General features: G+C 30.3%; 1 protein-coding gene across 7 annotated transcripts in view; it reads right to left on the reverse strand.

The window, feature by feature from the left end:
• Window positions 1-3,619: 3,619 nt before the first annotated feature.
• LOC107440947 (alpha-tocopherol transfer protein-like) overlaps window positions 3,620-25,005 on the reverse strand; it is a 48,576-nt gene continuing 27,190 nt past the window's right edge. For 5 of the 7 annotated variants that reach the window (XM_016054045.4, XM_016054043.4, XM_021144225.4 and 2 more), the window contains exons 2-6: window positions 16,507-16,696; window positions 13,185-13,430; window positions 8,727-8,920; window positions 6,959-7,069; window positions 3,620-4,768 (exon numbers count right to left, since the gene is read on the reverse strand). In XM_016054045.4, the coding sequence (XP_015909531.1) occupies window positions 4,586-4,768; window positions 6,959-7,069; window positions 8,727-8,920; window positions 13,185-13,430; window positions 16,507-16,669 (897 nt within the window). In that variant the 5' untranslated portion in view covers window positions 16,670-16,696 and the 3' untranslated portion in view covers window positions 3,620-4,585. Of the gene's footprint in view, window positions 4,769-6,958; window positions 7,070-8,726; window positions 8,921-13,184; window positions 13,431-16,506; window positions 16,697-18,923; window positions 19,198-25,005 lie in introns of those variants that run through there. The other 2 variants (XM_016054042.5, XM_087163610.1) reach the window with 2 other exon arrangements.

Consider the following 25,005-nt stretch of genomic DNA (forward strand, 5'->3'; position numbering starts at 1 on the left):
ATTTTAATAAAGTAAAAATAATTGAAATAAAGAATATATTTTATTTTGCTTCCTGCCTCACAGAATTTTACTTTTTCGAATTATTAAATAGCAAGCTAATTATGCTAAAGAGCGAAATTGATTTTAAATAATTTCAATTAATTAATTTCAAGTATTTTTTTTAGAAATGTAGTGATTTCATCATGTTTCGTAGCATTAAACATTCTTACTTTTTTTTCAAAAATATTTGTATGACATTTTTGAAATGTTACATTTCCGAAAAATATAATAGAAGTATTTGAAGTTACTTTGAAATATTTAAAATATCGATTTTAATACTGAATTTGAAATACCAAATATATGAAATATACTTGGTAAATCAAATTCTGTACTAAAATGAAGATAAATGAATTACCAATAATATGAATCAGGAAACTTATATTAATTCCCTTAAATTTAAAAGAAATTAAATACTTTCTAAAACCTAAAAGGTAGAGGAGAATATTCTACGTTTGAACTTATATCAACTTTTTTATTTAAAGAGTATAATTGTTTTGAATAGATTAGATATTATGAGAGAAATATATATATTTTTATATATATATATATATATATATATATATATATATATATATATATATATATATATATATATATATATATATATATATATATATATATATATATATATATATATATATATATATATATATATATATATATATATATATATATATATATATATATATATATATATATATATATATATATATATATATATATATATATATATATACCGAAGAGCCATTACATTATGACCACCCTCCATTTATAACAATGGGCTCACCCAGGTTTTCATGGTTTCTCGCCCTGGAACAATGTTTTCATGGGGCACATTAGGACCCATAATCCTCATAGAACAGTCTCTGACGTCTGTAAGCTACTTGGACATAGTTGCAGACCAGGTTCACCCATTCATGGCAACAGTTTTTCTTGCTGGGGATGGTGTTTACCAACAGGATAATGCAACGTGTCATAAGAGTGGAATCGTGGAGGAACATTCCAGTGACTTTCAAGTCATGTCTTGGCCCCCAAATTCACCTAACCTTAATCCGATAGAGTATTTGTGGTCCTACTTGGAAAACCAAATTTGTGCAGCCACGCTACCCCTTTGCAATGTGAGGGATTGCAGGACCCGTTGGCGAGAGGTTGGTACCAGATACCTCAGACTACCTATCAGCACCTTGTGGAATCAATGCCACGGCGTTTGCTAGCAGTTTTGAGGGGTAAAGGTGGTCCAACATGTTATTAGCAGGGTGGTCATAATGTAGTGGTTCTTCGGTATATATATATATATATATATATATATATATATATATATATATATATATATATATATATATATATATATATATATATATATATATATATATATATATATATATATATATATATATATATATATATATATATATATATATATATATATATATATATATATATATATATATATATATATATATATATATATATATATATATATATATATATATATATATATATATATATATATATATAGGACTTTCTTAGAAGGATATAAGGACTTTCTTAGTTTGAAAATTATGGCCAAAATTTATGATTAGAACAACAAGCAATTACTTATAGTGAGAGATGCACGGTGAAAAAATTAAATTCTGGCAAAACTTCTGTACTATTTTGTACTGACACTTCCGTTAAGAAAACTGGTTTTTCCGTTAAGAAGTCTGGTTAATAAAACCAAAATGTACGGTAATTAAACCAGTTATTTGGTAATTTTTCCATCCATATGGTAATGGTTTTTCGGAAATTATGGTTTTCAAAATAATAGTTCCACATATCTATATTATATAAAACGCTAATACGTATGTATCAATAAAACCGATGATATTTCTTTTCTCGCGTTGGCAACAGTTTTCATTTTTAATTGATAGGCTTTGGCACGCAAGAGCACGTAGTGAGCATCATATGGCTAATCTATATTATATAAAACGCTGATACGTTTTAATTGATAGGCTTCGGCGTGCAAGAGCACGTAGTGAGCATCATATGTCTAATCGGGTGAATTCTCACCGAATTATCAAAAAAATTCTCACAAAATTAACTTCATCGAAGCCGATGCCTTACATCCGGAGTTCAGTACTATTTCATATTGTTTTACAACACATGGTTTTAGCCCTCTGGTGGGAAAGACTTTAAAACAAAACTTACAATAGTTACTTTTCTCAACAACAGAAATTTAGAATAGTGTGATTAAAAAAATATGTGAACTGTTTGCAATTTCAAATTAATATTGAAATGCACAGGTTTATAATTTTCTACAGTGAAAAGTTTTCGGAACTCCAGTGTTTAAAAAAGTATACAAAAGCTAGACGTTAAGAACGTATCCAATGAGCGAGCATCGGATTGCGAAGCAATCCGAAATGAACTGCGAAAGCAGTTCCGGGGGTTGGCGAGCGCCAGCGATCAGGAGGCGAAGCCTCCTAGTTTAGTAAAAGATGTGAATCTGAAAAATAAATTTTGCCGAATAATGGGTTTTTATTCCATGCCAAGGTATCATGAAAAAATTACCAAATGTTATAAAATTTTCAAAATTTTGTCACATATTATGAAACTATATCTTATTTTTAATTTTAATCAAACAAATTGAACTAATTAAACAAACTAATCAAATAAAATAATTACCAAAGAGATTCTGCAGAATTTTTTTGGAGTTCCGATGGAGTCAAAAACATGGTAGATTTTACCGGTGTATAGTTTACAAGGAAATATATTTGTGTTAACTAGATCTGTTTTACATGCCTTGCAAATACTTTATGTGTAACACGGTAAGTGACACGTGCCATAATAAAACATGGTATGCACTTTTTTGATTCTCTTAAGGCTTACGAAATTAAATTGTTTTCGTTAATTTTTTTTTTTTACATGAAATTATAATTTTTTCAAAAATAAATATTATTGAACAGAATGAGATTTTGGAATTTTTGCTTTCAAATGTAAGTACTAAAGGTTCCATTTTCTAATCAAATTGATTTTTTATTTTATATCGTTTTTATATGATTTTTTATCGTTTAACAGCTGACCCGATTTTGAGTTTACGACTACTAATGTTCACCCTCGTAGCCTTGTAATTTTAAGCACAGTCCAGAAGAAAACTTTTGGATAAAGTATTTGGAAGGAAGAAATTTGTTTTCTTGGAGGACTTTTTTGATGGAACTGACCCACATTTGCGTCATATGGTAATGGAAACCACGAAAACCTTTAAATGTTAGCCTGTCGGCAAGGGGACTTTAACATATGATCCGTCTACCACTGAGGATATTTTACGTCAGCAGTGTGTTCGGGGCAAGGCGGATGAGTAATTCGTATCAATCTGTTGTCGCTGGAATTCGAACCCGGGTTGCATCATTGGAAAGCGATATAATGAATGCAAAATTCCTCTTTGTAGTTGTACAAATAATTACTGTCGTACAAGTATAATTACACGCAGTCCAAGATACAACGCTCTCTGTTATTTCTTATAGGGTTGTCTGAAAATATAGTTTTTATATGAATGCCTACCTAAAAATGATAAATGTAATATGTTTTGGCATTGAACACAAAATTCAGGTTTTTAGTTATTTATTATTTACATACATAAATAACTTCATATTTACATAAATATACATAAATGATCTAATTAAAGGTATTTAATCATTTGAGAGCTGTTTTATGCAAATGATGATGAAAGTTGATGTTGCAGTGATTTTACTCATGAAAGGAAAAATACAAAAATTGGGCTTAACTTTTTGCTATCCAATTAGTTTATAAAATACGTAAAAGTTTTGGTGCGTAGCTGCCACAATTTTCGATGTACGGAAAAACTAAATTTTTTACAGTGCATATAATTAATTTTTTTTTATTTACTTTTTCACTGCTATAGTTTTATTTATCTATTACTTTTTTGTTTGATTGTTTATTGGCAACACATATTTTCATCAACTCATTCGAATAAATTTAATGGATTCAAAGCAAAAGACAGTTTTTTTTAAAAAAACAAGCACATTCTTCGCAACATATTCGCATTAAATTTTTCAAGCAATTGTTATTATGTTAATTTTATGTAAATCTTTGCACGATAACCATAGTTCTGTACTTAAAATGGTTATTGTTTATCTTGACATCAAAAATTGCGGCAATAATACACCAAAAATATTTGCAGTTTATGGGATGACAAAAAAAAGTTTTAATAAATATATAAACAGTTTTCCTATTATAAAAATGTGTTTTATGTTTTAAAATAAACTGTCGTAAACGGTTTGTTCATAAACGTTCTTATGTTCATAACGATCTTTTGTTCTGCTCATAAACGGGGCTCTGTCCATAACGGTCTTTTGTTCTGTTCATAAACGTGGTTCTGTTCATAACGGTCTTTTGTTCTGTTCATAAACGGTCTTGTGCTGGCTCACATTTCGTAACAATGAATATCTAGACCTTTCATTAGCCGTTTTCCCATTAAGACAGTGACTTCTGTTCCTTTTTCTCACTATACAAAATCAAATAATGTATTTTAGCTGATAAATATCAAGTTTCATTGAGGTGGGCTGTCTGCTAAATATTTTCCACCAATCATTTTTTCCAATTCCTCCGGTTGCATAACTCTTTGTAGCCAAGGAGTCATGTCATAGTTTTCTAGATCTCCTCCATAATGGACTGGTAATATATCACGTGGAAAGTAATTAAGAAGAGTTGCTGGAGAGGAATGAAAAACTATCTGGAAAAGAAATTTCTGAGGTTAATAAAAGTCAATTGCAAGTAAAATACAGCCTTATATAAAAAGTGCATTTACGAACGTTAACGAAATAAGAATAAAAAACAAGCTTCACTATCAGCAGCCATTCAAAGCAACTTTATAGCTGTAGACAGCGAATTATTTATTTATCAAAATTAGTTTGAAACAAATTACACAAAATGCAGCATCCAGAAAAATTGCTATATTAATTAATAAAAAAAAATTAAATGAAATTCTTTTTTGTTGTTTTTATTGTACGTCACTTGCCAGAACCAGCAAGCCTGCTGGTTAACCAAACGACTTTAAGGCAGAGGGTGCGTTTCTTGTTATTCAGAGGCGCCATCTATGGCCAAAAAAGTCATCAGTCTCATACACACACGTCAGAGCTCGTTTTACAGGGCGAACCCATTCATTCTTCCACAGATCGTAATTTTGGCCTGAACCAGGGAATGATCATTCCTTCAGTACCCCCAACCCCCGGTAGTATTGATTTGTTATGAGAGTTTGGTGGACTTTGTGATCCGACAGATTTAACGTGCACCATAACTATTAATTAATTTAACTATTAATTTCTATTTGACTCTGTTGTTTAAATTTGAACTGAACTCTCTCAGTTGATCACTTAATCAGTTGAATTCATCACTGGATATTGAAAATGCGGAAATTTAAAGGATGCGGGTTAACTCTTTGTCTATCATGTCTTGGGCTGGGATACGATTTCTTCTGCTGATGCTGGGTGCTTAATCGATTTAAATTTTCCCATATAATATCTTAGTGGTTCGATAGCCTCTCCAATGTAACATTACTGGTGGTTTCAGAACCAGAAATTCCGAAGCATAAGTTAGGACAGCTGCTGCCAAATGATGTTCCATTGAAGAGTGGAGAGGTTTCGCGATTTAGCACTGTTTAAAACCAGTAATGAGTTTTGAAACCTCCGATTATATTTAGATCCAACTTGTTATTCCTTATTTATTTAATTTTTCGGCTGCTGTTTCCGAAATTATTTCAAGTAAAGTGCCAACGAAATAGAAATGGTATTGTTTAAGAGAAAATATATTTATAATACAATATTGAACGAAGTATGAAAGGAATAAGCATTTATAAATTATTACATTAGTATTTCCCATCATGCTTTTCAAATCAAAATAAAAGAATTGAAGTCCTTTTTGTTGTCATGTGCCATTAAAGCAAGGGGTGTGATTGTTCTTGTTTTCCAGTGGTGCCATCTATGGCCAAGAATACGTCTTCTGCCACACCCATTCGTCGCACCTGTTTATAGGGTAGACCCATTCATACATCCATTCATGCCTCCACAGATCGCAATTTTGACCAGAACCAGGGGGCGATCAATCTCCAATTCTGTACCCCAGTGGTATAATTTGTTATATGAACACGGAGGACTTTGTGACCCGGCAGATTTTATGTGCATCAGTCACCATTTACTATACGGGGCTCTTTAGCCGGCTGAAATCAAACTCCCGTTCTCACGAATGCGAGTTCAGCCGGTCAATTTCAGCCGGGGTCAACCAGGCTATCCCGGTCAAATTGAAATTGATGTTAAAAAAATATGTTTTAATAATAATCGTTTCCAATGTTTACAGTAGTTTGCTTAAACTTTCATCTCGGTGTAAACTAAAATTCGGCTTATTTTGTTCATTTCAAACTTATGTATATACATCAGAAACAAATTTTTAACTGGACTAGATATAGCACAAGAACTGCAAATTTAACAAAATTATATTTAATTAAATGAAAATAAGAACTGCAAATTAAAGATTTTCAATGATAAAACGATTAAAAAATTTCATTCATCTAATTAAATATTTATTAAAAAAAAGTCTTTTCTAGGTTCTAACTTTCACAATTACCTTAATAAATTTTATTCATAAGGTTCCACTAAAAAAAGTTTATTATTTAGGGTTCCATAGCCGAACAAAATTGGGAATCGTTGACTTAGGCAACTGGAGAGCATGATCCACCATTTGTCCTCTGATTAGAATTGTGGTAGTGTAATAGTACCAGTATTGTCTTCAAATCCTCATTAAATATAAATCTCAGACCAACACCAAAGCCCATTTATGTAGTTCTAATGTGATGTTAACAACCAAACCAAACTTTCTTCTTGCTTTACATTATTTTGATTATAAATAGAGAAAGTAAATAAAATATTACCCTATTTTTCAACTTGTCAGGAAGGAAATGTTTAAGTATCAGCCACGCAGTCTTGAATGTGAGGGAATTATTGACAATATGAACACCTTTATATCTTCCTGGTACACAATCCTATTAAAAGTATTTGAGATTAAAAACTTACAAAATATAGGTTGACATGGAGACATTTACATATAAACTGAATGCAAATAGAGTGAAAAATATACTCAGACAAATATTCATGAGCCTAAATAGTCGCCAAGTATTTAAAACATTGAGAAGAAAAATAGTTGCAACTAAACTTGAACTGATTTTACATTTTTATATTTTTTAAAAGTGTTAACTAATTGAGATCAAAGTAAAAATGAATCAGGTATTATGTATAAACTGGTGATGATAACGATAATTATAATTATGACGACAACCTAATAATGATGATAATGATAACGATGCTGTATTAAAAACGTATTAGCACAGATGACATATTACTAATGTGTTAGTTCGAACCTTGTCAATGTTCGTATCAATGTTTGTATCCATATCCATGTTTCCACAACAAATAAATACCTCTGGGGGTACTGATCCAGGAGTTTCCTTGTCTTCTGGATTGGTTCAAAATTACAAGGCTACGGAGTTGAACGTAAGTAGTCGTAAACCCATGAAATTGGGTCGGCTGTTCAACGACGGTTATAAAATAAAATAAAATGATTCCTCTTCGCGATGACTCAGAGGATAGAGCGTTCACTTCTCACAGAGATGACTCAGGTTCGAATCCCAGATGCGGCTGGTTGATACGAATTCCGCTCTCGGCCCACAACGAGAACATCTGACGCACCGGTGCTGACGCAAAATATCCTCAGTGGTAGATGGACCATGGGTTAGAATCGCCCTCTGACTATCGGTGGGACGCTTTCGTAGTTTTACTCTCCGCGTAACGCAAATGTGAGTTAGATCGAGAAAAAAGCCATCCAGGAAGGGTAGTTTGTCACAATGATTGATCCAAGAGTTCTCGTGTCTTTTGAGTTGGGTTCAAAATTACAAGTTTATGAAGTTGAACATTGATATCCGTAAACTCAGAATTGGGTCCCCTGTTCAGCCTTAATTATAAAATATAAAATGATTTCCCTCTAATCCGTGGTGGTTCAGGGGATAGAGAGCTCGATTCCCGAAAATGTGATCCAGATTCGAATCCCAGCGATGACTGTTCAATACGAATTCTGCTCCCGGCTCGATCCTGCATGATAGAGAGTGATCATGGTAGGCTAACTCTGGGAGGTTTTCGTAGCTTTTTTCCAAAATGTCTTATACGAAGGTCACCCCAATGCTTGATCCAGTAGCTTTATCATTTAAAATTTCAAGACTATGGAGTTGACCATTGATAATCGTGAACTCATAATTTGGGCTGTTTTTTAGACTCCGGTTCTAAATTAAATCAAAATGGTTCCTCTCCTTTCAAGGAAACAAACAACTTAAACTCTCAAGTAAATCTGCTCGACGTTTTGTTGAACCATAATGTGTGTACTCTGAATCATAAGGCGATACAAATTTGTTACTACCTCATTAAGGTGTTAAATTAGATAGTGTTTCTTTACAAGTTCAATCATAGTATCGAGTAATCGTGTTTAAGAAATATGATAGCATGGCAAAAATTAGCTAAAGATTAAAGTTGCAGTATATTTGAACAATTATATGATTCAACACTTTCCAAAACTTCTTACAGTGCAACATCAGTCTTTAAACATTTTGTTTTAGCTTTTTTTTAAAATTGATTTAATTAACTGCAACTAACTTGCGTTCCGTGAATTAGAAGATAGAGATTGGAAGGAGTGGCGTGCCTTAAATGCCGCAGGGGGTTGCTTTTGACGTCAAAAATAACCTTGAATCCGTTTATTTGAGTCATGGGTTCTCTTAGAGACTGTAGGAGCATAAGAACTACCATTCGTTTCACTTCCTCTACAGGAAATTCATCAGGGTTCCAATTATCTAAATAAAAGGAAAAAATACAAACAAAAAATGTATTTTCAAATATATAAAAACATAAATAACATAAATAAAAATTGCATTATAGAAAAAAAATACAACGTAAATATTGTATCATATATTAAATACAATAGGTAATAAAAGCGTAGGGTTTGAAACGAAATTTCTTAAAAAATTCTCGGTATAACTCAATCATAAAAATCAATCGGTATAACTAGATCAGCAACTTAACTGTTACGTGACATGCAAACTCATTAAACTCAAATGAACTATAATTAAAGCAATTTTGCTTCTGTCAGGTTAGCCATTTCATCCAGTTAGCCATTTCAAGGTTGCTTATAATGCTAAATATCTAATATTAACATGTTCTAGCGGACGTACAGAACAAATTATAGGTCTTTTACTGAAACATAAAAAGACAAAAACAATGCTATTTACATTTAAAAAAACTAAATTAAGCTAAATATATATAATTTCACCAATTCTTTTGTTTAAAAGACAATTCTCTTTCTGTTAAAATTTAATATTTTAAGTAACGCAAACGATTATTTTTTTAGGTTAGGAGCGCCCTCTGGATAACGAGAGTTGGAAAGGTTCTGACAGATTAAGTTTATGTAAAAAGTAAGTCTGTTTACAGATGTTTACAATCAAGTTCATCAACCTTGGTACTAATAAACATTTTAGAATTTTCACTTTTTGGTTTCATTTTATTTTAATAATAGCGTGGATAAGATAAAAATGATTCATGATTATAGCGACTCTTTTGTTTATAAGAAAATTTAAGTGAAACTTTAAAAAGCAATAAACAATTAATCTTAAAGTTAGTTGCCCCTTTAACTCAACTGATTTCTTTTTTTATTTTATTAAATGTAAAGTAGTTTATTAGATCTAAACAAAAGATATCGATTATCAAACTTATTCATTCATCAACTTATAATTTTAATAAAAATATTTTGAGAGTCATTAATTAATATCCTCTTCTTGAATTTGAGTTTTGTGATCCTTTTAAATTTTATTTATCTCGAAAATTGTTTTCAATTAAAGCATAAATATAAACTTTCAGATTATTGAAATTAATCTTCAAAATTGATCTTTGAAGAATCTTTTCTTACTTGAAACATTTCTTTGGAACATGAAACATTTCTGCTATTTTTGTAATGGTGTAAGAATAAAAGAAAAAGAATATCTAGAATAAAATATTTATAACATAAACGAATGTTCTTTTGATAAACGAAGCAGTAAAAATAAATGAAAACTAAAAGGGAGAAGATAATTTTGTTTTACACAGACCAAAGACAGCAAAGGGTGCATAATTTCAAAAAAATATGTGAGGGGGCTTTGGTGGTAATGAAATTTAATTACAAATCTGATGTGCTGTACGATTTTCGACATACGCAGCTTGTATTTTCATCGTTCACGGAACTCCAATTGAAAGTTCAACAGCCGTAAGTGGGTGGAATTTTGAATGACGATAAATTCTATTTCGTGATTATAAATTTTGTCTATTTTCTAAACCATTGAAATTAGACTCATAGCACCAGTTAAAATGCAACCTCTTAAACTAGTCAAAAAGTGATCGAAATTAATATTTATTGATTTGGCGATGAATTATTATTTTAGCTATCAGAAAACGATAACATATGGCACAGAAAAGGAAAGTTTAAATTTCAGTACTCTAGACAAGCTCAAAGTGGACGGAATTTTGATTGAATATAAATTCCTTTTGACGATAATATTTCAACAAATACTTCTTGTCGCGTTTAGGGAATGAAAGGAAGTTGTATTGTTATTCAGCTCCAGTTAAAATCTAAGCATAGTTAGTCAGAAAGGGATCAGAATTTTGATTGAATATAAATTCCTTTTGACGATAATATTTCAACAAATACTTCTTGTCGCGTTTAGGGAATGAAAGGAAGTTGTATTGTTATTCAGCTCCAGTTAAAATCTAAGCATAGTTAGTCAGAAAGGGATCAGAATTTTGTTTGACTATAAATATTATTAGCAGCTGTCAGAAAATATTGTATTGTTTCTAAGCACGGAGCTCCACTGCAGATTTAAGTGCTCTCGCTAGTCAAAAAGGGGTAAAAATTTCGATTGCTAAGTCACTACATGCACGAAAGCGAGTAAATAAAAACATAGTAAAATATAATAAGAAATATTTTACTAGATAGAATAGAAGAATGCGTTCTCTTTTTCGTTTATTAGAACGTTCACGTGAAGAAGTTTCACGTTTCGCCGAAAATTAGGTCGTATTGTTTTTTGTAATGCAAGTGATCTAGAATAAATAGAGAAATTGTTGAAAGTATGTAATTGAAAAGAAGGTTTGTAACATGCAGAAACTGAGTAAATTATCTCAAGGATATTTTTTTCTTCCAATTTTGATGCCAATGATATATGATTCAATATATGATATCTGGATTAACATAATTCGAAGATTAATTATTTAATACTTTCAATTTTCTTGCCTTGATCGTTTAATAATTAATTTCTAAGGTATTGTTTCTCTAATATATTTAATTAATGATGTATGACTACACATATGATATTCTAACACATTGATTAATTTTTAGGAATTCATTTTTGTAACATTCAATTAATTACGCATTACGACATATATTAAATGATATTTTTCTAACTAATGATGTACAAAACGTTTATTATTGTATTATAATAAGTAATTTCAAAAAGTTAAACTACTGTTGGACATACTAAGTTTATATTTTAATTACCTCAAAATGTATAATTTTTAAATTGTACACATATTATATTTTAATTAGAAAATACTTATATTTAAATAGAAAATACTTATAATAAATTAAAATTTATGTGGTGGGCATTTAAATTTGATCCATAAAATACATATCCGTAAAAATATAATCAATTATATTATATAATAAATGGAATGAACTCTATTCAAGGGATATTGCGAGTATCCAATATTAATTTGCATTTTAAGATTGCATACGAAGACGGAATAAACTGTATTTAGTTGGACATGTATATGTTTTATATAGTTTTATATGAATTTTAAAATCAAAGCAATGATGGCAAAGTTGCATTTTCATGTACGACAATTAAAGCGTTCTCCTTTTCAAAGGAAATCTGACTTTCAGAAAATAAATAAAATAAAATTTCAATTAACAGAAAATTGTTTAAAAAGGATCTAAAGTGCATTGACTTATATTTAATATAGTGACCTCAAACAACTTCTGACGCATGACTTGCTTAATGATCAATTATTGTTTCAGGAAACAATCAAAATGACATTATTGTCAAAATATTGCCACGTCAATAAAATTGATTGGTTTTGCTTAACATTTGTTTAGGTTTAATCATGGTAACATAAGGTTGCTGCATTGCAAAATATTTTAGTGCATCTTAACACCAACAATTGTGGTAACTATTTTACACTCCAATTAGTATAGTGAAACTTCATGGACAAATCTCTGGGTAATCAAAAACCAAGGATAGTTTTTAGTTTAGTAAAACACTAGGAATGTTCCACCACATTTTTATTTTTATTTTGGGGCATTTTTATGCATTATAGTGTATCTGAACACCAAAAATGGTGGCTACTATTTTACATTTAAAATGGTGTAATGAAACACCAGCAGGGCTAAATCTTGTGGAAATCAAACACCAAAGATAGTTGTCAGTACAGAGAAACACCAGGAATGCTCAATTACACTTCTTATTTTGGTGCATCTTTAGTGCATCCAACCACTAAAAATGGCAACTATTTTACACTTAAAATGGTATAGTGAAACATCTAGGACAAATCTTGAGGTATCAAACACCAAGAACAGTTTTCAGTGTTGTAAAACACTAGGAATGTTCCACTACATATTTTCTATTTTGGTGCATTTCTAATGCAGTTTAGTGTATCTGAACGTCCTAAATGGTGGAAGCTATTTAACATTCAAAATGGTGTAATGAAACACCTGGGATAAGTCTTGAGGAAATCAAACCGCAAAGATAGTTTTCAGTGCAGAGAAACACCAGGAATGTTCAATAACACTTTGTATTTCGGTGCATCTTTAGTGCATTTTAGTGTAACTGAACAGCAAAAATGGTGGATTATTATGCAATTAAAATCGTGTAGTGAAACACCAAGGATACATCATTTTAAATTTACGAATTGCTATCTTGCAATAAAGTATTTGTTTACCCAATTTTTGGAGAGATGTTACACCACAGATTTTAGAGTGCAGTTAAAATAGTTATATTAAAGATGCTGTAAATTCTAAATTTACTAAACAGCTCTTACCTAGTTCTATGAATAGTATCGCACATCCATCTTGACATCTCCAAGGCAAAACAGTGACGATTTTTTTCGTCATGGTCGTCACAATATTCTCATATCGAAAATTGCAGAATATTTGTGGGAATTTTCTTCTTAAGTTTACGAAAGCTTTCAGTTGAGAGAAAGCCTTTGCAACGTTGTACTTTCTGCATCTTAAGTATTGTAAAAGGAAATCATCGCTGAATATAACATCTCTAGTCACTTTGTCATCTGCAAATCAAAATATTAAAAAGAAATAGCAAATATCATTAAAATTCGAAATATAGCTCGGAACTAGCAGATCGAAATTATAAGCTGTGGACATTATTAGCCGGGGACATTATTTTATTTTAGTACTGCAAAAACAAAGCTTAACCCTAACAAAAATAGTTCTACCCAAAGTAAAATTGCTAAGTTCTCTACTCTTAAAAAGTGGTACAAAAATTGCCGAACCTTACACGTCGGATTTTGGCAGGAGGAATAAAATAGACGAAACTTAAATATTGCTGACCATATACACCGAAGAGCCATTACATTATGACCACCCTCCATCTATAACAATGGGCTCGCCCAGGTTTTCATTATTTCTCGCCCAGGAACAATGTTTTCATGGGCACATTCGGATCCACAATCCTCATAGAACAATCCCTGACGTTTGTAAGCTACTTGAACAACTACTTGTCTTGTACTACTTGTAAGCTACTTGTCTTGGCCCCCAAATTCACCTGACCTTAATCCAATAGAGCATTTGTGGTCCTACTTGGAAAACCAAATTCGTGCTGCCACGCTACCCCCTCGCAATGTGAAGGAATTGCAGGACCAGTTGGTGAGCGCTTGGTACCAGATACCTCAGACTACCTATCAGCACCTTGTGGAATCAATGCCACAGCGGGTGCTAGCAGTTTTGAGGGGTAAAGGTGGTCCTACATGTTATTGGCAGGGGGGTCATAATGTAACGGCTCTTCAGTGTAAATAGAGCATTGATTTGAATAAATGTTTTCAACTTGGATTGAATGAGGCAAGGTTTGAGACGTCAGGACAAATAATTTTAAAAAATGCAAAAATTTTAAGCATAAAAAGTGATATCTTTAACTTTACTAGGTGGCAAATATAAAAACGGTAGTGAAACTTTTATAATAAAAAACTTAACTTTTATTTAACTTATAGATTTAGGTGACAATTTACATTTTCACTGCTTTCTCTGTAACTTAGATTAGATAGCTTTTAATTTGACCATCTCTTACTTATTGACATTCTTGATATTATTGTATCACAGCTATTTACGTAAGCTAGGTATGGTTGCATGTGTGTTCTTTTTACGTTGAGTCAAATGAGATTAAATTTGAGTCGATAGTTTAAAAGAAAAGTATAAATAATTATAACATAAAAGTAGTACTTCTTATTCGTAAGCATATTGAAAAAAATGAGGTCAAAACTACCAGAATTTGGTAAAATTTCGCGTGTTTATGGCTCCATAAGAACACAAAAAGGTCGGCAATTTTTGCTAAAGTGCTTTAGTAATGATTTTGGTAAAATTAACAATAAAATCAATAAAATATGGTTTCAAAACATGTGATAAAATTTGATAAATGCGATAAAAATTAAGAATCGCCAATGCTATCTTTTGCCGGCAGAAACTAAATCTAACTAAATAAATGAAACTAAGTTATGAGAAAAAAATTACTTTAGTAAATTTGCACTATTTTGTGAGCATGCGTTTTATCAATGAATTCTACATAACTAACTGCAAAAAATCGACTTGTTTTTTTTATTTAATTGCGCTTCTAGAGTGTTCTTAAAGACAAGTTATTACCCAAATATTTATGACATGGCTAATAAGGTTTAGTCGCATCTAATGTATTAAGTTTTTGATTGTTTTAGTTTAATATGTAATAGTTGTTTACAATATTAAGTGAATTATAAATGAAGTTTTTTTCTTTTTGGTTGTAGCATTTTAAAGAGGACACCATTTTTAGTCGAAAAAAGAGGCAATAAAAATATGTCTTGAAACGCATTAATACATGGAATATTAAAATATTAAAAATATCTACCGTTAAATTAGCAATTAATTTAAGTTGGTCAGAAAGATTATACGTCATCGAATAGCGCCAGCCTTACCACATTCATAATAAGCTAAAATGAGTATTAAACTGAGATATTTTTAAAATCAGTTTATTCGATTTCCATTTGAAGTGAAACAATATCTAAATAGTAAATATAGTTACCAATGTAATTTTATAGTCTGAAATCAGTGTATATGGTTTTAAAAGATTAGTTTTTAATTTAAAAATAATAAGCGGAACACTAGTTATTTTAAAATAATAGATTTTGATTTAACTTCAAGACTAATTTTATATTATTTTATAACCGTCGTTGAACAATCAACCTAAACCTCAATTTTTCAACTATCAATGTTCAACTCCATATCCTTGTAATTTTGAACTCGATCCAAAAGACAAAAAGAAATTTGTATTTGTGTAGAACTTTTTGATGGAACTAATCCACATGTGTGTTACATGGAGTGGATGTAAACCTAACACAGTTAACCTGGTGACAAAGGGACTCTAACCCATGATACATTTATCAATGAGGATGTTTCACGTCATGGACTAAAGTCGGTGCGGAATCTTTTCTGGAGGAGAGCTGTCTATCCTTGAGCCATAATGGCTCTAGGAGACTAATTGAAAAAGGTTCACCATCTCTAATCTAAGCAGAAATCTAGCTCAGCTCGCACACCAAATAACCATGTCATTTACGCAATTAACACTGCCTTAATAGCGCATTCCGGATGTTGGAGCTTACGCAAATTTGGAGCATACCTAAAACTAGAGCCTATGCAAATTTGTAGGTAACGCGAATTTGGAGCTTACGCAAATCTGGAGCTTAAGTAAATTTGAAGGTAATGCAAATTTGTAGCATTCGCAAATTTAGACCTTCTGCAAATTTGATGTTAACGCAACTTTAAAGCTTGGGCAAATTTGGAAATTATGCAAATTTGAAGGTAACGCAAGTTTGGAGTTTCTTTATTCCTTTAGGAAGAAGATTGTTCAAATCCAATTTTATTCTCTAATAATTAAGTGAAATACTATCCAAGTAAGTGAATCTAATCTTAATTAAGTAAAATATAATCTTAAGTGAAATGCAATATAATTGGTTCTATCGTTTTGAATAGCCTTTTTTTTCTTCATTTCGCGCATTTCAACAATAAAAAAAGAAATCTTTAACATTAAATTAATACTAGCAAGTAGAAGTCAAAATTAACCTTTAGCCTAAAAAATAAAAGTAAGGAATATGAAAGAAGTCTTACTTTTTGCCATTTCTTTTATTTGTCTGAGCCCTTGCGCTCTACGCTCAGGTGTGTCACGCAACTCCGTTTCTGCTTTTCTCTGAAAAAACTCGGGAATTCGAGTCATCTCAAACGGCAGGATCTCCTCTCCTATTTTGGCGATGTCAGGATTTCGAGTAAGCATTTTTGCATTTACTCACGCTGTCTATTCCTACGAAGATAGAAATGAAAATGTCAGTATTTCCTTGCAAAAGAATTTTTCATAACCATATTTGATATTAATGTAACTTGAGTAAAAAATAAATTAATGACAAATAAAAATTGTCGTTGTTTCCAATGCTACTTGCTCATACCAGTGAGCTTGTTTCATAAAATAAAGTGAATTTAAGGCAGAGGGTGCGTTTCCTGTTTTTTAGTGGAACTATATATGCCCAAGAGTGTGGCTTTAGACCCACACATGCCACAGCCCGTTTATAGGGAGGAGCCATTCATTTATCCACATATCGTATATTTGACCTGAACTAGAGAAAGTTCATTCTCCAATTCAGCACCCTCAGAGGTATAATTTTTACGAGAGAACGGGGGACTTTGTAGCACGACAAATTTAAAGTGTACCAGTCACCATTTACTACACGGGGAGTCTTCGGCCCACGGGGATTAAACTCATGACCTCTTGGACGCCATACCAACCAGGTTCTCCCGCCTTTATAAATAATAATTAAACTGCTAATTGAAATTTGGTCCGTTGTTGACGAAATATATTTTCTTTTAAAAATATGCTCTGAGAGAACATTTCGTCCAGTTGAAGAAATTACTATCTTCACTCCTCTGAGCGCAGTAAAAATGAATATGCAAGTTTCACGAAACTTTCTTCGTTTTTGATGAAACTGTTTCCTGATACACGCTCCGAGTAAAAATTTCGTCAAAGTGACGAAATAACTGTCGTCACTTCTTCCAGGAAACGAACTATTATATTTTTCGTGGACACACTGTAGGCGGATCAATGTCATCCAAACAACACAAGAAGAACCGATAGAACAGAGAGAGAAATTACACTCATGCCTGAAGCGGGATAGGAGCCCGTGATCTTCTTGGCACTCGGCCAACTATTTGAGCGGTCGACTTGTTTCGTCACTTTATCTTCGAGTGTCAAGTTATCACAATAGTTTCCTCATTCTAGTTAGTAATTTCCCACAATGCACTACGATAAGGTTTCGAGTTGAGGAAATATTTTCATTATACATTTGAGAGTTCACGTTTCGTCACAAATCGCGAGATTTCGCAACGAAATGATTCTCAAAAGTTTTTCGAAATTCTGCTCAAGGATTGCTGAATCGTCAAAAGTGCGAGTTTTACTTCGGAGAACAAGGTTTTATAGTATTGTCAGAAACATTAAGCCTAATGCAACGTGTCGATAAATGCAATTAACTAAGAAACACAATAAGAAGTTATTGAACCAGAGAAACATTCACACTAACCTCTATACTAGCCGGCACATAGAGATAGCTTTTTCAACATGAAATTAAAAATGGTGAAGTAAGAAGAATATAATCCTAGTAGGTGTTAAACGCTTGGCGTGATTTTTATTTTGTTTTATATCCTGTTAAGCCTTTAAGTATCTAGCAATTTAAGTAAATTTATAAAACATTTTCCTTGCCTGGAATTATCAACAATAAATAGCACATAAAATATTAATTTTTAGTACAGAAAAGCATTCAGTTTCCACTTGAACATAGTTTAGAATCTTTGATATATTTAGACAATTTTAGAATTTATTAATCGATATAGTTTTATGGTGCTATTACTTTGTTGATAGCGTTAATTAGTTCAGTTTCAGTTTTAATTTCCTCTGTGAAATAAAACAAATTTCTGAATCTGCTATTTCTTAGTTAATAAGGAACAATAGCCAGAAATTTTTTCTAGCATGCATAAATAAATATAGATCTAAACATTGACGAAATATTTAACTAAGAAGTCTATTAAAACCTATAAATACGAAATACATTTACTACATTAATTAACTGTCTATACAAAATTATAAAAATTTGTATTATTGAGTAATCACTTCCCATTTTCTTAATACTAAGCATTATTTACGATATTCAATAAAAAAAACGTCATAACTTTGATATTTACAATCATTAAAATATTCATTCTGATTTTAAAAAAATAGAAAAATATGCTTACTAAAGTTTTTAACTTTAAATGAAGTTTCAAAAGGTTATTGCAATAAAACTAAAAATAATACATAAAGACTACGACATTTAAAGCAGTTAAAATATTCATTCCAGTAGCAAAAAAAAGGTTAAAATATGCTTGCTAAACTTTTAAACTTAAAAAAGATATAAAAACGTTAATACAATGAAAGTAAAAACGTAGTGACTCTGTCATTTAAAATAAAATAGTAATTAGTAGCTAAAGAAGTAAATTATGCTTACCAAACTTTTCAACTTCAAAAGGACGTTTAAAATGTTTAAATGAAAAATAAGAACTAAATGAATAACAAATGATCGATTTTCTTTTTCTTATACAATTTTTATAACAAAAACAAATTCTTACATTAAAAAATTTGGAGATTTCTAGAAAAAAAAAACCCGATGTTTTCCTATTAAATCAATCAGGAAGGTTATCTAGATTATTAAATGTTTTCATATTTTTTTTTCCTTTCATAAGTTTTTATCGCTGTACTCATCGTAAACACGAAGACACCTCTTTTTCTCTCGAAGCTTCCCCGTTTTATAAAAAAACAAGAAAAACAAATGCCGATGACGAAAGACTATTAGATTATTATGTCATTCTATTTGCCTTTGATAAGCAGCTTAATCATCTGCATAAGCCTCCGCGATGTAAAAGATTTCGAGGCAAATTACGGTAAAAAGTACTTCCACTTAGGGTTCCGGTACTTTTTACCGTATAATTCATTTTTACTGGAACATGTTATGGAAAAAAAATCTAATTTACTGTAATTTTTAAGGTATTAATTACCGTAAAAATCTGAATCACACTAATTAAATAAATATTACTGAAAAAACTACGGTATGATATTTTACGGTAAAAATGATTTATAAGGTAAATTGGATTTTACGGCAAGACGAATTTGATGGTGAAAATGATTTCAGGAATTACGAGTCCAAAATTCCGGTGCTTTATATAATAATTTGATCTGGAATTTTTTACAGTGTAGCTGCATGGTTGGCAGTTTGGTTTAAATAAAATAAAATAAAATCAAGTAAAATAAAATAAAATAAAACAGTAAGTGCAATTTATTTACCTTATCACATTTGAATAAGTCTATAATTAAATAAATATTAATAAAAAAACTACAGTGTCGTATTTTATGAGGAAAGTGAATTTTACCGTAACATGGATTTTCAGGAGAATTGGATTTTACGGTAAAACGAATCTTATGGTGAAATGGATTTTTGGAATGATGCACCCAAAATGCCGGTACGTTATACCGTAATTCGATATGGCAGTTTGGTTTAAGTAAAGTAAAATGAAATATAACTGGAAGAACTTATTTACCTAATCATATATTTTTGAGTGAATTCCTGATAGTTGTAAAAAATTGAAGAACATTAGCTGGGAGTTAAGTTTCCTTTTACGAAAAATACGAGATTTAGCCTAATTTCTCGATTAATTAAGAACAATGATTGTTGGAAGACTGATACTCCAGAAATTAAATTTAGATCTCTCTGGAGTTATTCTATTAGTTATTCTGCGTTTATTAGTTTAATGTTCTAAAAACTTAATGAGATGACAGTTCAATAGAAGCAACAGTGTAGTTAACTGAATTTTAAAAAAAAGTACTGATAGCAAATAAGTAGAACACGTTTTACTGGAGTTAAGTTTTTATCAGCAACGTAATTAATACAAATAAGGTAATTTATACAAATACTATCACTGCAGACAGTATTTTGCTTTGTCTGTGTTGCGCATGTTTATAATGTATCCGACATGCGATTAAATATTTCTTTGAATAATTATAATTGTGAAAAATAATAACGACAGTATTCACATTTTGCACAGTTTTGAGGTAATTTTTTTTAGAATCTAAGTGACTGATATTAAACTATACTGCTATTGCGTCAAGGCCAACTGGGCCTGATGTGCGGGGGAAAATGTGGGGGGCTAAGTACAGAATTTTCGTAGGCCCCATGGTCATTACTTTAAACTAAATTCACATGTTTGATTATGAAGTTTTTAAAATTATTTATAACGCAACTAAATTACGATGAAGTATTAGCAAATTTGAGCTTATATTTATTTCAATTTTTTTAAACTTTATAACAGTAAAAGATAATTGTTAAGGGAAAAACACAAAAAAAAAAAAAAACGTTCTTGTAATATTACTATAGCATCTTATATTTGGAAAAACATTAATTATTTTTGTTTTTCTTGCTTTTAACTTTGATGAATTTAAATCAATTGAAACATAAATATTCTCTGAAATACTGAAGAGGACATTTACCTATCTCCCCCACCCTAACAACGTAACATTTACATTCCGTAATAACATAACAACGTGATACAACGTAAACATAAACTTTACGTAAATATTTACATTTCCGAGCACGTGTGAAAACGAAATTTGTCGTCAAATCATATAAGCGCCAGCCAATTAGCCATTATCTCCCTTCCCACGTACAGTTACGTCATTTTTGACCAATAGCGTGAACCGGCGCATTTGAAATTTAATCGCTAGATGAGCTATCGTTTATATTTCTCTACTTGTAAATAAAATCTTTCCTTATTTGAAATGTGATGGTTACTTAATCGGTATTAATGATAAGATATTACAAGCTAACTTCAAGTAATGTAGTTTCAGTAATTTTTAAAAAATAATCATAAGTAAATAAATAAAGAGTAAATAGAGTAAAAAGGAGTAAAAGAGTATACTAAAATAAAGAGTTTATTAAAACATAAAATAAGATTATAAACAGATTCGCATTAAAGAATCTACTTTTTCTTTTCTTTTGTGCAGATTCATTTATTTATTTATTCATTAATTTTAAATATTATTGAGAAAAGTGTTTTTTTTTTTTTTTTTTTTTTTTTTTTTTTTTTTTTTGTCAAACGAAATTTTTCTAATATAAAATATTTATAAAAAAGTAATAAAATAAATGCTGCTTTTGCTCTTGATAAGCCTCCAAAGAAAGTTTTTGATTCTTTCGTGAATTGAATTTTAATATTCACGAATATACATTTAAATGTTCTACAACAATATTTTTGGTTCTTTAATATTTTAAATTTTTTTTACATTGCTTGGTTGAATGAAGTTAGAACATAAAGTTGACCTTTTTTTATTTTTTAGCTTTTTCTTCTTTTAAATTTGATCTCGACTAATTTGAATTCTGGCACGAAAGTAGTTGTGTATTCACAATTCTCAGAAAAAAAGTGTCGAAACAATTTTCTTCTTTATATTGCATTCAGTAAATATTTTAAGTGACATAGATTCCTTATGATAAATTTTTTATTGCAATTAAAAATTAAATGCCCGTTTTTCCTCTATTTTAGGAAACAATATAAAGAGTACTTCAATGTAGTTATTAAAAAGTAAGATTAAAAACACAACAAGTAAAAAAAACAACATTTTTTTACAAATATTTTGTGAGCGAATTATGTATTATAAACAAAGTAAGTAAAACTGGCATTATTTTAAAAATTTGAATACTATTGAGAAAGATTTTATTTTTTCTCTCTCTCTTTTTGTTAAAATGATTTTTTTAATATGAAATATTCATAAAATAAATTAAATATTTACTCTGATATGCCTCCGAAAATACATACACATTATATATATATATATATATATATATATATATATGCATAGCTGCGAGCTCTTCCAGTTTATCCGGAAGATTTTATTTTCATATTTAAAGTGGTAGCGAAACTCATGTTATTCCATTAAACTTTTTAAGTTATAATAATAATTAAACAATCAAAAATTTACTAACGGAATGCTATAAATTTACAACACCTCGTGGCATCACTTTTAAAAACCAGGGAGACATGAGGTCGTGGTGCAGAACAGAGAGACAAAAACAAACGATAAGAAATATCATTAAATACTGTGTCGAGAACATAATGTCCTCAAACGACCTCATGGACCCCTTGTTTATCATCCCATATGTATTTTAACTTATCAGATTTAAGATTGAACCAACACCTCTCTGTTGTTTAGACTATTCTATTATTGAATTTCAATTTTGTAATTTGTTTTAAAGACTTTGATTTTACTGATTTTAAATACCTATACTCTGGTTTAGATTCCTATTTTTACCCTTTTTTAATTATTTTGAGCACTGATGCTTTTATTTTTGGTGCTTTTTTTATTTATTGGATCCTGAATTGCCCTGGATATTTTGATTTTAATTGTTGCTTTATAAACCTATTTTCAAATTTGATTAATTTTTAAACTAATTTTATTGTATTTTGGCTATCAATTATACATTTTCTAATCATTTTTAACCATCAAAGAGTCCTCCTTCGAAGAGTTCTTTTCATGCTTTTGTACTTCAGCTGTCTTTATTGTAGCGAAATCATCTGTACTCTAACGTCATTGTTATTTTTTTTTTGTAACTGTATTTATTGTATTTTATTGTTGTTGTCAAATTGTCACTGATGCTTTTGTTTTTGGTGCTTTTTTTATTTATTGGATCCTGAATTGCCCTGGATATTTTGATTTTAATTGTTGCTTTATATACCTATTTTCTAATTTGATTAATTTTTTAATTAATTTTATTGTATTTTGGTTATCAATTATACATTTTCTAATTATTTTTAACCATCAAACCGTCCTCTTTCGAAGAGTTCTTCTTTTCATGCTTTTGAACTTCTGCTGTCTTTATTGTAACGAAATCATCTGCACTCTAACGTCATTGTTATTTTTTTTGTAACTGTATTTATTGTATTTTATTGTTGTTGTCAAATTGTATTGTATTGCATCGTAATAGTCGAGTGCCCATATCCTTGGGCGGGACGACTAAGCAAATTCTATAATAATTATAAATGAGTTTGACCACTACTGTATATAAATAATTACTATAAATATATAAAAACATAATAGTTATTACGATAGAAAATGTCAACCAGGTCAAAATATAAATGTATTTTTTAGTAAGATTGCTTGTCGGTAATTGTTTTTTTACCACTTGGAAAATCCATTCTTGGAAAGAGTGAAAATTAGCTGGCATTTATAGGCAGTGGCGCACATTAACCTATGTGCCTCTCCCTGTAAGAATAATAAACGCGCCCTGCCTTAGACTTCATTATTAGACTTTAATTTTTTGAAATTTCAAAAGGTTTGAAAGTTATTGCAATTTTAAGTGGTTTCATCGTGTTTTCACTCCCTTTTCTTGCCATATATATTTTAAATTACATATTTTTTTGCCGCGTGAATATTATAAAATGCAGTAGAACTTGATGTAGTAGAACTGAATGTAGAGAATACTATAAAATATAGTAGAACTTGATGTAGTAGAACTGAATGTAGTGAATACTATAAAATGTAGTAGAACTTGATGTAGTAGAACTGAATGTAGTGAATACTATAAAATGTAGTAGAACTTGATGTAGTAGAACTGAATGTAGTGAATACTATAAAATGTAGTAGAACTTGATGTAGTAGAACTGAATGTAGTGAATACTATAAAATGTAGTAGAACTTGATGTAGTAGAACTGAATGCAGTGAATACTACAAAATGTAGTAGAACTTGATATAGTAGAACCATATATGGCAGTACTTTTACTTTCGTTACTTGTACCGCCGGAACAAGTAAAAAGTACGTACTTTTACTTGTACTTCGTTACTTTTTAAATTTAGTACTTTTACTTGTACTTTCGTTACTTTTTTAGGGAAAAAGTACAAGTATTTGTAACGGAAAAGTCAAATAAAATCGTTACTTTTTCTAAAACTCGGTAAGCTTTCTAAAAAAAAAATTTATAAAAAAAAAATGCTTATGTTTTTTTAATTTATAAAATTAATGTGCAATATAGTATATGTATTCACAGCTAACTTCGTGTTTAAATACCTTGATCTTTTAAAATTGTCATTCCTGAAAGGGAAAAGACGGCTCTTTTGATCTTTTTTTGACTGCAACTATCATTGTGAATGTGGTGTTCTCCAGAATATTCATCTTCTGAAAATTGCCTGTGATAAAGGATGACATGAATAGCAAAAGTTGTGAATACCAGTGGTTATCGTCTCAAGGGGGGTTGGAATGAACAAATGCCCATATGAATACTGCAGGGACTAATATAGGGAATAACTAATATAGGGAATTTATATCTATGCAATACTGTTATCACCCCATGGGATGGAATGCTTTTTTTCCTCTTGAAAAATAGTTTTGTCTAAATAACAAATGAACTGTATCTTTGATGTCTTATTGACACAAAGATGATTTTTTTTGGTTTTTGCTACTCCTCCAAAAAGTAACCATAAAGAAGAAAAGAAAAAAACGTTTCTCTTTTTATTCGCGGAGACCTATACTAATGTGCATAGTTTCTCTTTTCTA

The sequence above is a fragment of the Parasteatoda tepidariorum genome, chromosome 5 (assembly GCF_982258835.1).
Source record: "Parasteatoda tepidariorum strain Cologne lab strain chromosome 5, Ptep-v5.0, whole genome shotgun sequence".
Taxonomy (NCBI): Eukaryota; Metazoa; Arthropoda; class Arachnida; order Araneae; family Theridiidae; genus Parasteatoda; species Parasteatoda tepidariorum.